General features: G+C 42.1%; 1 protein-coding gene across 1 annotated transcript in view; it reads left to right on the forward strand.

Moving 5' to 3' along the window:
- Positions 1-13845, forward strand: part of LOC117752202 (dynein heavy chain 2, axonemal-like) — a 58627-nt gene that overhangs the window by 21602 nt on the left and 23180 nt on the right. Inside the window, exons 33-55 of the mRNA XM_034569394.1 lie at positions 35-160; positions 627-737; positions 913-1101; positions 1657-1760; positions 1929-2118; positions 2379-2559; positions 2707-2834; positions 3763-3915; positions 4444-4569; positions 5547-5765; positions 6631-6748; positions 7422-7558; positions 8848-8985; positions 9165-9323; positions 9450-9602; positions 9798-9889; positions 10041-10236; positions 11177-11401; positions 11509-11613; positions 12525-12713; positions 13039-13124; positions 13367-13497; positions 13667-13816. Coding sequence (XP_034425285.1) covers positions 35-160; positions 627-737; positions 913-1101; positions 1657-1760; positions 1929-2118; positions 2379-2559; positions 2707-2834; positions 3763-3915; positions 4444-4569; positions 5547-5765; positions 6631-6748; positions 7422-7558; positions 8848-8985; positions 9165-9323; positions 9450-9602; positions 9798-9889; positions 10041-10236; positions 11177-11401; positions 11509-11613; positions 12525-12713; positions 13039-13124; positions 13367-13497; positions 13667-13816 — 3406 coding nt within the window. The remainder of the gene's footprint in view (positions 1-34; positions 161-626; positions 738-912; positions 1102-1656; positions 1761-1928; positions 2119-2378; positions 2560-2706; positions 2835-3762; positions 3916-4443; positions 4570-5546; positions 5766-6630; positions 6749-7421; positions 7559-8847; positions 8986-9164; positions 9324-9449; positions 9603-9797; positions 9890-10040; positions 10237-11176; positions 11402-11508; positions 11614-12524; positions 12714-13038; positions 13125-13366; positions 13498-13666; positions 13817-13845) is intronic.

Here is a 13845-nt window from a genome sequence, read left to right on the forward strand (position 1 = left end):
TGATACTGTTGGAATGTGGTTGTTGTGCATGCAGGTCTGGCTGTGTGATGTTGAGAAGGTCATGCGCATCACACTGAAGGATTGTCTGAATGACTGTCTTGTGGCTCTGAAGAGGATGACACAACAGAGAGACAAATGGGTCAGAGATTGGCCCGGACAGGTACATTCATCTTATTTTCTATTGAATCTTTCTGTTGTTTTTCACCTGTCTGATGTTCTGATTGACAGACCGACACTGATGCAGTGACATGCTTTTCACTTACTCTCTCTGATGGTCATACAATGAGCTGTATTTTAAAGCAATGCAACTGGGTCTTACATTTTTGATAAAAGTTGAAAACATTTTTAAACGATGGCTCTTTGCTCTTTTCTCTCTTTAAAGCCTGATAGGCTGTACACAATAATTACACTCAAATTCCAACTCCTGTTAAACTCAGAATAACCCTAATCCCTTTATTTCAGTGGGTGATTGGGCTGTCGTGGTATTATTACAACATTTCCATTAATTTCAATGTGTCCTGCTTGTGTAGTTAAGAGTTAATAAACTTTGTAACAGTAAACACACTCTCTACTGAAAGATTCAGGTTTTAGATTTCAGGCTTAAAGGTGCATTCTGCCTGTTTTAGATGCTGATCACTGCCTGCCAGATCCAGTGGACCACTGATGTCGAAAAATCTCTCATCACCAGCAAGGAGAGAGCTGACAAGTCCTCCCTGAGGTCACTGAAGAAGAAGAAGGTTTGTACTGACTCTTTGTTTGTTTTGAACTTTTCAGGATGATTTCTGGTGCTGATTTGTTAAAACACCATAATGTCTTCATACAGCAAGTTTAACATTCTGTACTCATTATGTGTGCAGTATCTCCATTCCAAGCCCTGTTAAGGTTTTGCTTCAACTGTCTTTTGTTTCTCAGGTCGCCATGCTTCAAGGCTACTCGGACATCATCCGTGGCAACCTGTCCAAAGTGCTGCGGCTGAAAATCGTCGCACTGGTCACAGTGGAAGTTCATGCTCGGGACGTTATTGACAAGCTGGCCAAGGCAGGCTGCAACGACGTCCAAGATTTCGACTGGCTCAGTCAGCTGCGGCTTTACTGGGACAAGGTATGCTCCAAGAGTTTGGAAGTAAGAAGGACAGATAGGGGATACAGGCACATGACAGCTCCTCAAAAGTGAAGCCAAGGTGTCTCGATCACCACCTGGTGGTTAGCTGCAGTAAATGTTATGAATCCCAGCTCATTCATGTCAGTGAACAAGACATGGGGCAAACTCAAAACACGTGTCAAAGATGGTGTCTGTCGTTTTAGGTAGTTCTTATCACACTGATGTATGTCCACCATTTTCCTTTAAGCACTACAAATGCACAAGATGACATATTTTGTCACAGACATAAACCGTAATACATCTTATACTCTCTATTATTTTTTGCTCTCTTAAGAACTAAAAGTAAGACTGATGGAACACATGTGTGTAGTTAAATAGCTTTTACTCTTTCAGTAGATTCTGGCAGTTAAAGGAGCACTAATACTTAAACCACAGAGTTTACTGACCTGTCCAATGACATAAAAAGATCAATTTTGCTGAACTCAGTTTGAAGGAGGCCAAGACACTCCTCATTGAACTTGTCCATATCTTCTTTTGTTTTTTGTTTTCCATCAGGAGGCGGATGATTGCATCATCCGACAGACCAACACCCGTTTCAAGTATGGCTACGAGTACCTGGGCAACTCTGGACGCCTCGTCATCACCCCACTTACAGACAGGTCCCGATCAACCCATTCAGTCAATCAGTGCACCAGCATCAATCCATCTGCCACGAAACATAACCATTAATTCATTCGTTAATTGAATGATAATAACAGTTATTATTATTATTACTCTTATTATTATCATTTGAAACCCCATATATCTGTGATTTTCATTGTGTCCAGGTGTTACATGACACTGACCACGGCTCTCCATCTGCACCGGGGCGGCTCTCCTAAAGGCCCGGCTGGTACCGGGAAGACCGAGACAGTGAAGGACTTAGGCAAAGCCCTGGGCATGTATGTTATTGTAGTCAACTGCTCTGAAGGACTGGACTACAAATCCATGGGACGCATGTACTCTGGCCTGGCACAGGTAGGGAAAAGTGGTACAGCTGTAGTTTCCATAGTTTTGACTGATTAAATATGCTGTTTACATAAGTCAGTTATTGAAACACAACTGTCTTGCACGTCAAGATGATATTACCATATTACTTTTTAAGTTAAAGACTCTCTTGATTAGTGTGTGTCTTTGTGCTGCCTACATAGTAAAATTATATTTTTAAAAATCTTAAGCCTCATAAATCTAGAGTTCAGACTTATGTATAAGTATTTCACTGTGTCCACCCTGAACAGACAGGAGCATGGGGGTGCTTTGACGAGTTCAACCGTATCAACATCGAGGTGCTGTCGGTGGTGGCCCAGCAGATCCTCTCCATCCTGTCGGCCCTCTCCGCTGGACAGTCCAAGCTCCACTTTGACGGGCAGCACATCCGTCTGGTACCGTCATGCGGCATCTTTATCACCATGAATCCCGGTAAGCCAACACAAATGGGCACGTACGCAGACTCTCTGGAATATGTTGCTGCAGAGTTAAGATTGTCTCTCTGTCATGTAAACCTCTCAGAATTGGCTCTTTCAGTGTTTGTCAATAAAATATTTTCTCTCAATTTCTTTTCCTAAGGTTACGCTGGTCGTTCTGAGCTTCCAGACAACCTCAAGACCATGTTCAGACCAATCTCCATGGTGGTGCCAGACTCTACTTTAATTGCTGAAATCATTCTGTTTGGAGCGGGCTTCAACAACTGCAAGGTACTACCACCGACACAGAATGATCAGGTTCTAAACAAACTAGATGGTTACCTTGGATACTGCTGGGGGGGGGGTTTTCTGCTCTGTAACCAATTGGGATCCGCACTTGTAATTTGAGGATGATGAACTATTCATCTGTAGCTTTTGAGGCTTTTCGAGCAGTTTGACAAACATAATTGTGGCATTGTTTTGATATTGTAATATTGAATGACTCTTGAGTAACTGTAAGGAAACTATTGGATGTATCAGTTGTGAATCAGCCAGTCGGAACCTGGCGTTAGCTCTGGTTCCATACTGTGATGTATACTTAGACAGACATACTGTATATTGTATACTCATCAGTATATGTTATGTACACACACACACAGTATTTGTCATATATACTTATTTGAGTATTTATTTTATGTGGACCTTTCATTGATAGTGTACTTATTCCTAAACTTAGTAGTATATCATTTCAGAGATATAACATCACTAGCATGTGAGATTCTCCTGTATTAAATTTACCATTTGATTTTGTTTGTTTTCAAAGAGCAATAAATAAAACATTTAGTGAGTAAGTTTTTTTCATTTTCACCCAGTGACGACAGAATTTTCCATTTGCAGCAACAACCAATTTTATAATATTGATTTTAAACAATAATGAATGAGAGCAGAGTTCTGTAAATAAATGTAGTTATTTGGACAAAGTCGTCCTTTCTGCTGCAGCTTAAATACATAGAAACACAGAAGTGATGGATTTATTTTCATACTCTACTGCCACACTGTCCTGCGAGTCATCCTGGCTCATCTCTGGTTTATGCTGCAAATGTTGATCCTATTTAAGCTGACATTCATCCTCCTCCCCCTCCACTCCTCCTTTACTTCTTCCTTCTCTGTCTCTGTCTTTGTGTCGCTTCACGTCTTCCTCCATCCTTTGTCCTCGCAGCTCCTGGCTAAGAAGGTGTACACCCTGTACTCCCTGGCCGTGCAGCAGCTGTCCAAACAGGACCACTATGACTTTGGCCTGCGCGCTCTCACCTCCTTGCTTCGTTATGCCGGAATGAAGCGGCGCTCCTGCCCCAATGTTCCCGATGAAGAAGTAGGTCTTTCATCCTCCCTTTTTCTCCCTCTCTCTCAGACATTCTGAAAGTAAAACAGAACAAATTAGCAGTATCGAATACACAGGTTCTGTTTGCTTTTTATCACGCCACCTGTTCATAACAATTATCAAATCATCCCTTTTTAATAAAAATCCTAGTTTCAAAAGTTAATATGAAGCTAATATGAGTGTGGAGCAGTCAAATCACGTTTAATCTTAAACTCCCTCTTTGTGTTGCTGTCCCTTCACTGCAACTCAGCAGGGAAATGCTGTCTGTGGAAACACAAAGAGGCAATTTAAGACTAAAAAGAATAACTTTCATGGGAGCAGTTGCTCTGAATGCATGAAGCTGGAATTCAAACCCAAGCTGTGCTGTCATTTCTGCTTTGGGGGGTGTCTGTCTACACAATTGAATCGTAGGCAAACCAGGATCTATAATTCCTTTCTTACAAGTTGAGCCTCCCTGTGAAACGAGCTATGAGCATGGTATCATGAATGACTCAAACCCTTGTCTCTCTATCTCCTCAGATCCTGTTAATGGCTATGAAGGACATGAACATTGCTCAGTTGACCTCTACCGACCTGCCACTGTTTAACGGTATCACCCAGGACTTGTTCCCTAATGTGGAAACTCCCACCATAGATTACGGCAAGGTAAGTTGATGTAGGTTGGCAGTGTTCCCTTTTCTGCAAAAACTAAGTACAGTTCAACTGCAGTTCATATTCCTCCAGAGGTTATGCTGAGAGCTGTCAGCCTCTAATCTCCATTGTAACACCAAAGTGCGCATGAAAATCTGCTCTTACCGATGCTGAAACTCAACATTTAGACATCACTGCTGTCACTGCAGCTTCTTCCTGCTGCAAGGTTCAGGTGTTCCTGTCTGTTGTCTGGTTCACTGTCTGTCCTCCACCTGTCTGTCTTAATGCTCACTTTAGTACCATAGGCAACATCAGTGTACCTCAGGATACAAGAGTCAGAAATATAAGTATTTGATTCCAAAAATAATGCTTTGAACAGCTGTTTTTTTTAGTAACTTCACACAAAGTGCAGCAAACTAAAAAAGCCTAAATGAAATTTGCTGAGATCCATAACATGATTTTAAAACAGCACCAGTTCTCCAGATACACTTGCACACAGTTTTTCAACATGCAGTACTTGAAGGTTATTCCAAGCCTGTTGGAGAACTTGCCATGGTTCCTCTGTGGATTTAAACTGCCTCAGTAGTTTCTGTCTTGTCATGACATGATGCTGATGTTTAGATGATGTTGAGATGATGTTTGGATCCGAGCTCTGTGTATGGGGAGATCTGAGAGCACAGAGATGTGCACCGAAGCAGCGTGAGCATGAGGAGAAGAGCTGAAGTTGGAGCGCAGCACAAGCACAAGCAGGGTATAGAGTGAGAGCATTAATCTGAACATGAAATCAACAAGTTCTGCTCTCAAGCTGAAAAAAAACATGCTTTTGAATAAACTAATGGAGTTGCCTCCCTGGTGGTATTGCGTAAAGAATTAAGAGTCATATTAACATCGCAAATGTTTAAGACACTGTATATATTCAACTTGGCATGACCCTGGTACATCCTGATCAGTACATAATACATACACCATCACTGACTGTCGTTTTGTTGCAGTTGAAGGAGGCCATAGAGGCGGAGCTTCGTCACAGCAGTTTGCAGTTGACTCCTTTCACCTTGACCAAAGTCATTCAATTCTACGAGACCAAAAACTCCCGACACTCTGTCATGCTGGTGGGCCAAACCGGCAGCGGTAAGACTGTTACCTGGAGGACCCTACAGAGGGCGCTCACGACCCTGCACCAAAATAAAGTGCCTGGCTATGAGCAGGTCCAGGTGGGTGTAAATTTAAATGGTTATGGTTAAAAATATACTGGTTGTATATTGTGGAACTTAGGAACATATTAAGAGCAGTGATGTTGTTTTCTAGGTGTAGAGGGCTTAAGAAGTATATCTCAAATACACTTACTGTTCTTACATCTCATTGTATTTGCTATTTTGTATTTGCTAAACATAGATAGGTTTGGTGAACATTTATACATTAGTTTAGCTCTTCCAGTAAAACACAGTCATGTTTTGGACTTTCCGCTCTCTCTGTCCCTACTTATTGCTTTTCATCCTCCTTTCTTCTGACTTACATCTTTCTATTTTTACCTCTTACTCTCTTTTTTCTTTCTCGGTGCTCTTTGCATATGTATTTCTGGTGTCTTTCCATTTTCAACCTCACCTGCCTCTGGTGCTTATCGTCTGTCTCTCTGTTCCTCTCCTGTCTTTACTGATAGACTGTGTCCTCTTTTTTTCTGATTGTGTCTCACCCACATGTTCATGCAAACACCACTGTACTGTATTGAAATACACAAACACACACACACACATACACAAGAGACACACGCTCAAACTACTTTTAAGAAAGAAAGATAGCTGCAACATCAACATAAAAAGATTCAAACCAAAGAGTGATTTCCCTTCTCTCTTACCTCAGCTTCTAGATATTTCAACGGAAAAAGCTGGAGGCAAAGTTGATCAATGAAAATTGATTCACTCCTTTGTTCTGTTTTGATCATTTAGTTACATAAGGTCCAGTGAAAAGCTACTGTTTTATCATAATTGTTCAGCCTTAGACATCAATACACAGGTAGTTTAATCTCTCATGGTTGTTTCATTATGTTCTCTTTCACGCCTCGACCCTTGCACACAACAGATTTATCCACTGAACCCAAAGGCGATGAGTCTGGGAGAACTATATGGAGAAAATGACCTCTCCACCAATGAGTGGAGTGACGGAGTGCTCTCCTCTCTCATGAGAACAGCGTGTGCAGGTACTGACACCAAACCAATAACCACTGCGTGTACTGTAGGTGAACACACAGTAGGCACGGATGTTTCTTCCGAATTTGTGTTATCTCATAGATCATTCATCCACGTACAAGCCTTGTTAAATTCAATCCAGGTCGATTTTTAATAATTCAAATCTCATCAAATTTTTCATGTGGAAAAAGTGCTATCGGAGTCTTCAAATGGAACAAAGCTTTGGCAGCTTACTCTGCTTAGACTGCAGCCTGTGCTCTGTTACTTTTAAGTGTATCCTAAGCTGATATGTCAACAAATTGTATTTGTATGCTGCTCTGGAAAGCTGTGCATGCAACCTGCAAGCATCTTTTTGACGTCATAGTAACCGTCCTCTGAGTCCAGGCAGAAAACTGGGATAGGCTTTCTTTTCCTTGTCAGGCTGTTTGACTGTTGTAGTAAAGCTATTAGATTTATTTTCCATTAATGCAGCTCAAAACCCTATAATTGGAAAGATTAGTATTACACACAATACAAAATTAGCACAAACAAAAACCTAAAGGTTGAACGTATTTTTTCTGTAACACTTAAATGGGAAGGTAAACTGGTAAGCATTGCACAAACAAGTTAACCCAAAAATTGTTATCAAAATACACAGACCATTCTGAACACTGTCCCATGTTACATCTCCTCTTCACGCTTCAGATGAGAAATCCGATGAGAAGTGGATCGTGTTTGACGGGCCTGTTGACACACTGTGGATAGAGAGTATGAACTCTGTTATGGATGACAACAAGGTGCTCACACTCATCAACGGAGAGAGAATCTCCCTGCCTGAACAGGTGAGGACAGAAGTAAAACCTTGACTGGTCTTTTCAATGATCTTTTTATAGTAGGAAAAGCTCTGGTGAAAACATTGACAGTTGCTGCGCTCAATTCTGCTGTCCCAGTAAACCATGGCAGTATGACACCACCATACACTGGATATAAAATATTGACGACATGACCACACTCCAAAAGTTTAGCCAAAGCGCCAGAAACTCAAAAGTCACATACATTTTTGCAGATGGTTTCTGTCACTTTCGGTAGTTCTTATAAAAGTTTGATTTTGATTGCTTATTTGATGTAAAAACAGGGTGAAAGTTCATTATTTAAAGCTAATACTGACTTGCGATTGGTCGAGCATGTGTACCGATGGGACCTCGATGGCCCAGTTGATATCCAGAGTTTGGGGGTGTCCAAAATTCGGGGATTGAGCAACTCTGGCTCCAAATGATGTCATCAGTGCAAGAAGACAGCGTTCGCATCCAGGATCAGGATATACAGTCCGGACAATAGCTGTGCCTGAAACTAAAGCAACTAAATGGAATTCAAACATCATTAATTAGATTGTTTGCATATGTTTTTCCTAATGTTTCATGGGAACATATCCATGAAAAAGCCTTTTTACTGTTGGAACATGTGCACATTAGTATCACAGTGGAATTCATATATTTTAAAACAACACACATCGAGACATTGCCAAGTTCCGAACGGGGAGTCGTTTGCCAAAGTGTATGTGTAATGAACAATTTGTTCTGGGCAGAAGCGAAAAGTTCTCAAATGAAACACACAGGGCTGTTTTGGTTTCTGTCTCATAAATCTGACAAAGCAAGAGCACAAAGACAGGGCCGGATTAATGGCTCACAACTGAGAGGGAGCCAACACTCTGTTGGCTTGATTCATTCAGATGAGATTCTGGCTCGCGCAAGACCTGGAACAATGTGTTCGCCAAGAAATCATCCCTGTGTTTGTGAGCTGTACTTGATACAAGAGGGGGAAGGTGCTGTAAATACAATTTACCTCACAAACTAATGAGCTGAGAAACTCAAATGTCCTCCCTGCACTTACGGACAATAACTAATGTGTTTGAATTTAAGTTTATTGGCTTGAAAATATCATAGCAATGAAATGTACCTTTCAAAATAACAGTAATACGGTGTCATACATTATTGTTTATGGTCCCAAATATACAAACAAATAAATGCTTCACACCTCCATTTGGCAGAACAGGTGTGTGGGAGGGGGACAGGGGCCGCCCAAATATATGAACAAATAACCAAACAAAATCTTGTGAATTCTTTCGTCTCAGGTGTCTCTGCTGTTTGAAGTGGAGAATCTGGCGATGGCGTCTCCAGCTACAGTGTCTCGCTGTGGGATGGTCTACAACGATTACACTGATCTGGGCTGGAAGCCTTTTGTTCAGTCCTGGCTGGACAAGCGACACAAGGTACAATGCACTTGGTCATAATCAAAAGTCAAATCTCTAGACATGGCAACAGGATTGGTCAGGATCTTTTTGTTAAAGAGCACATTTAAGACAGGAACAAAAGAAAACCTTCATCAGTGAAAGCCATTTTCTGTTACTTACACTCCTCCATCCCTCTCCATTCCTCCACGTCTCCGCAGGCTGAAGTCGACCATTTGAAGAGTTTGTTTGAGAAATATATGGAGAGCACGCTGAACTTTAAGAAGAGTAACTGTAAGGAGCTGATCCCCATCACTGAGCTCAATGCAGTCACCTCCTTCTGTCGCCTCTATGACTCTCTGGCCACATCCAGCAACGGGGTATGATGAAGTACAGTGCCCACATGTTTTCTGGTGTAACTGTCTAAAGTTTTGTGATTAATATAAAGCCAAGAAACTATAAACCTCCACCGCATTACATTTGCTAATAAATCTCCCTTTCTCCAGGTGAATATTTCAGACACAGAGGACTTGGGTACGATGGTGAAGCTCTGGTTCATCTTCAGCTTCATCTGGTCCGTTTGTGCCTCTGTCGACGAAGATGGGCGCAAGAAGATGGACATCTTCCTACGAGAGATGGCGGACAGCTTCCCCATCAAGGTCCTCTATCCAGCATAATGCTTGTTACACATGTTCAGAGTCTAGAAATGTATTTTCTGTGACAAATCCTGCCCTCAATACAACACAACTTAAATATCAGCATGATGTGCACATGGAGTGTGAAACTGGCGTGGTTGTTTTTTAGTCTGTCTCAGACACCAACCTTCTCTGAATCTTGTGTGTAAACTCTTTCAGGACACAGTTTATGAATATTTTGTGGACCCCAAGAACAAAACCTGGGCTTCCTTTGAAGAGAAGCTGCCGAAGGGCTGGCGCTACAATGCCAGGTAGGAAACCTTTTGTACCTAAAAGTAGCTGCTGTACGCATGTATACTGTGTGTGTATGTGTTATCCACTGAATTACAGAATTACTAGATGATATGACCCCTCGTGACATCTGCAATTTGTCTGTGTCTTTCCTTCTGCCCTCTCCTGCAGTTCTCCATTCTATAAGATCATGGTTCCTACTGTGGACACTCTGCGCTACAATTTCCTGGTTAAGGCTCTGGTTAAGGCTCAGTACCCAGTGCTCCTCACTGGGCCAGTGGGCACAGGTAAAACGTCCGTGGCCCAGAGCATCTTGGAGGGCTTGGATAACAAGTGGTCTGCCCTCACTGTCAACATGTCTTCACAGGTTGGTCTGGGTTTGTTAGAAGTGGAGTATTTTACAACAGGATGATGTAAGTGGTTTGATTAAGTCTTGAATCGTATTCTTGTCTCTTTCACCGTCGCCTTGATCTGCCTCAAAGCTTAATGTTGACATTGAAATGTTCCTGGTTTGTCAACACAAACAAGTGGCAGACGTGTCTCCTGCCTCAGCTTGTCTCATGAAAGATGAAATATCAATACCACAGGTGTATTTGTGTGTTGAATGACAGGACTGGCAGGGGGTGACTTGCAGAAAAGTGCTCGGGCTCGATTCGAATCCTGCTGTAGTAGGGATACATGATTGCGCCCCCACGTGGTGGCAGTAATATATATAGAGAATAAAAGACACACTGCTCCAGGGCTGAATCACATCAGAGCTGTATAACTCTGATGAAGGGCTAATAGTGTGTTTAGGATGATGGAGACACTTACCTTTACCTCTATTATTATCATCACCATGCCCAAGCTACAAATCATTTACACAAATATTCATGTACGCTTGTAGACTTCCAGATACTTTCTTCAAATTAAACTTCTTAATGTGTTATTTCTGTTTTTATTATGACCTCTGTTTCGGGGGAGAATTGTATTACCTCATTGTTACCTCTGCCAAGGATCTTGTGTTTTCATCTACGCAGATGTTAGTTGGCAGGATTATGCAAAAGCTACAGAACCAATTTCCTTGAAGGTTTGTAGATGGGTGGGACGTGACCCAAGGAACCACTCATCCAAAGTTGGAGAGGATCCGGATAAACTGATCCATGTTTTTCATTTTCTTCTGTAGAGCGCGGGGGTTAGCCTTGGCGGAGGTACGCGCTCTCAGTGCTGGTTAATGATGTTTCAGAGGGTTTTTTGCATCTGAAGAAACACTCGTAAGGTTCACAATAAAACACCACTTTTTCCTTGTTTTTCTCTGTTTCCACCAGACCACCTCTGATAACATCCAGGCCATAGTGGAGAGCAGAATAGAGAAGAGAACCAAAGGCGTGTTTGTGCCAGCAGGTGGGAAGCACCTGCTTTGTTTCCTGGATGACCTCAACATGCCAGCCCATGACCTTTACGGCTCCCAGCCACCGCTGGAGCTGCTGCGCCTTTGGATCGACTACGGCTTTTGGTATGACCGCCAGAAACAGTGCAAAAAGTTTGTCAAGGTGAGAAAGGGTGTTCAAATCAAGGTGGGAGTGAGGCTTCTGCTGTGTGAGATAAATATAGAATCGCCCCTAACCCTAACACTCTGTGTATGTGACTCCTTTGTAAGGACATGGTCTTGCTGGCGTCCATGGGGCCCCCTGGTGGAGGGAGGACTCACATCTCTGGCCGCTTACAGAGTAGATTTAACCTCATCAACATGACCTTTCCGAATGTAAGTGATGTCTCTTCTCTCCTCTGTGTTGTCCCGTCGGACATTTCTCCTATACCACCAAATTATATTAATATAAAAAGACATGGAAGTATATTAAATACACAACAAAGATGTAGATACATGTATCAGCACCAGAATAAAAAATATGCAAAATTATAAATTGTGTAGTTTTGTGTGGTGTTGCTAAATGAGCCACAGCTTCTGTTTTTCATTTTAAGTGTTCCTTTCCTCCGTCTGTGTTTTTCAAAAACTCTTCCTGGCTGTTTTTTACCCTTCATCGTTTGACGACTGCTTTTTGTTTCACCGTACAGACTTTTCTCTAAAAATGATAATAGCTGTGGAGATAATGATAACCCACCCAGGAGATTGTGATTGACTGAAAGGTTGCTTGCAAATGTTTCCCCCTGATAATTTACCACCTCCCATCTGTCTCCTCTCCTTGTTCTCGTTTTTCTATGTTTTGTTGTATTTTGGCATTTTGTCCTTCCCTAGCTCGATGCACTCCCTCTCCAGATCTCTCCATGTCTCCTTTTTAATTATCTGCCAGCGTTTCATCTCTGTTGTTGTGCTCCTTTCACCCTCTCCTGCTCCATCTTACATCTGCCTGTTAGTTCAGTCCTGTTTTTCAGCATTCATTTTTGTATCCCTCTCTCCATCTCCTCCTCTTCACCCTACATTTCCAACACAAATTAATTTGCTTCTGAAGCCCACTGGAGCCATGTCGTAAACACTTGACACTAGAGTTGCCTTGCCTCTCGAGTGTGTGAAGTGGACAACCTGAATTGGAATTGTTGCACGCCTTTGACAAATTCCCACTCTGGCGTTCTTTCCCTTGAACACTACAGCTTTGAAACTGTGGTATCTTATTGGCACGGCTGCATCATTAAAATGTCCATCTTCTCCGCACGCAGGAGTCGCAGATCAGGCGGATCTATAGCACCATGATCAACCAAAAACTCCAGGAGTTTAAGGAGGAGGTGAAGCCCATCGGAGATACTCTGACTCAGGCCACCATAGAACTGTATCATGCTGTTTCAGAGCAATTCCTTCCCACTCCTGCCAAGATACACTACCTCTTCAACCTCCGGGATATATCCAAGGTACACAAGAAGACATATACTGTCGCTGGATTAGATTTAGTGTCCAACAACACACAGTGTACTTACACCACCTAAATAACGTATATGTTTTCAAGAAAATACATCAAGAGTTGGTTTTAAAAAAGAACTTAAAAACACATTTTGCCTCACATTTATTTCAGGATACCCAGTACAATTTGTTATGGTAATACATTTCCTTGTAATTAACTTCATGTTGAGTAACATGTAACCTGTTTAGTTATGTAATTTATATCACAATGGCTTGAGGTTTTTGAAACTTCTCTGAAAATTCTAAATACTCCACCTTCTGTTCCACCCCTGCTAGGTGTTTCAGGGTCTGCTGAGAGCTCACCCGGACTTCCATGATACCAAAACCAACATCACCAGACTTTGGATCCACGAGTGCTACAGGTAACCAAAGACATCATTTCACCAAATATTTTAACCTTTTCGCCCTCATATGACACATTTACCATACCTCTGACCTGATGGTGACTGTGTCATAGTGCTCTATTTTCCCTTATCTGAAGTCCAGAGTGTTTTCTACTGTTTTATTTTAGTTTTGACTGTATGGATGCTTTTGTTGTGTATAGACTGTATAATAGTTGTATAGTATAGTATAGTATAGTATAATGTTCTGTTGCTGATTTCAGGGTTTTCTCAGACCGGCTGGTAGATCACAGTGACATGAGGGCTTTTGTTGCTCTGATCGGAGAGAAACTGGGTTCGAACTTTGACCTCACCTTCCACAGCCTGTGCCCCAACAAACAACCACCAATATTCGGTATAGTCATTACTGCACCCCCACCCCCCCACACACACACTCACACAAGTACAGTACATGCACACAGTAATATCAGTGTCACAGTGACATTGCTGAGAGTAAAGTTAGTAAAGCAAACTGTGTTAATCATTATGAGGCTGTTTCATTACTGTGCGTTTGTGTGTGTCAGGTGACTTCCTGACTGAGTCTCACGTGTATGAGGACCTGCTGGACATGAATGGTCTCAAGAAGTTCATGGAAGTGAAGCTGGAAGACTACAACCTGACACCTGGCATAGTGCCCATGAGCTTGGTGCTTTTCCGAGACGCCATCGAACACAGTGCGTCTCAGTGCACAACACCCACATAT

This window comes from Hippoglossus hippoglossus, chromosome 18 (genome assembly GCF_009819705.1).
Source record: "Hippoglossus hippoglossus isolate fHipHip1 chromosome 18, fHipHip1.pri, whole genome shotgun sequence".
Lineage (NCBI taxonomy): Eukaryota > Metazoa > Chordata > Actinopteri > Pleuronectiformes > Pleuronectidae > Hippoglossus > Hippoglossus hippoglossus.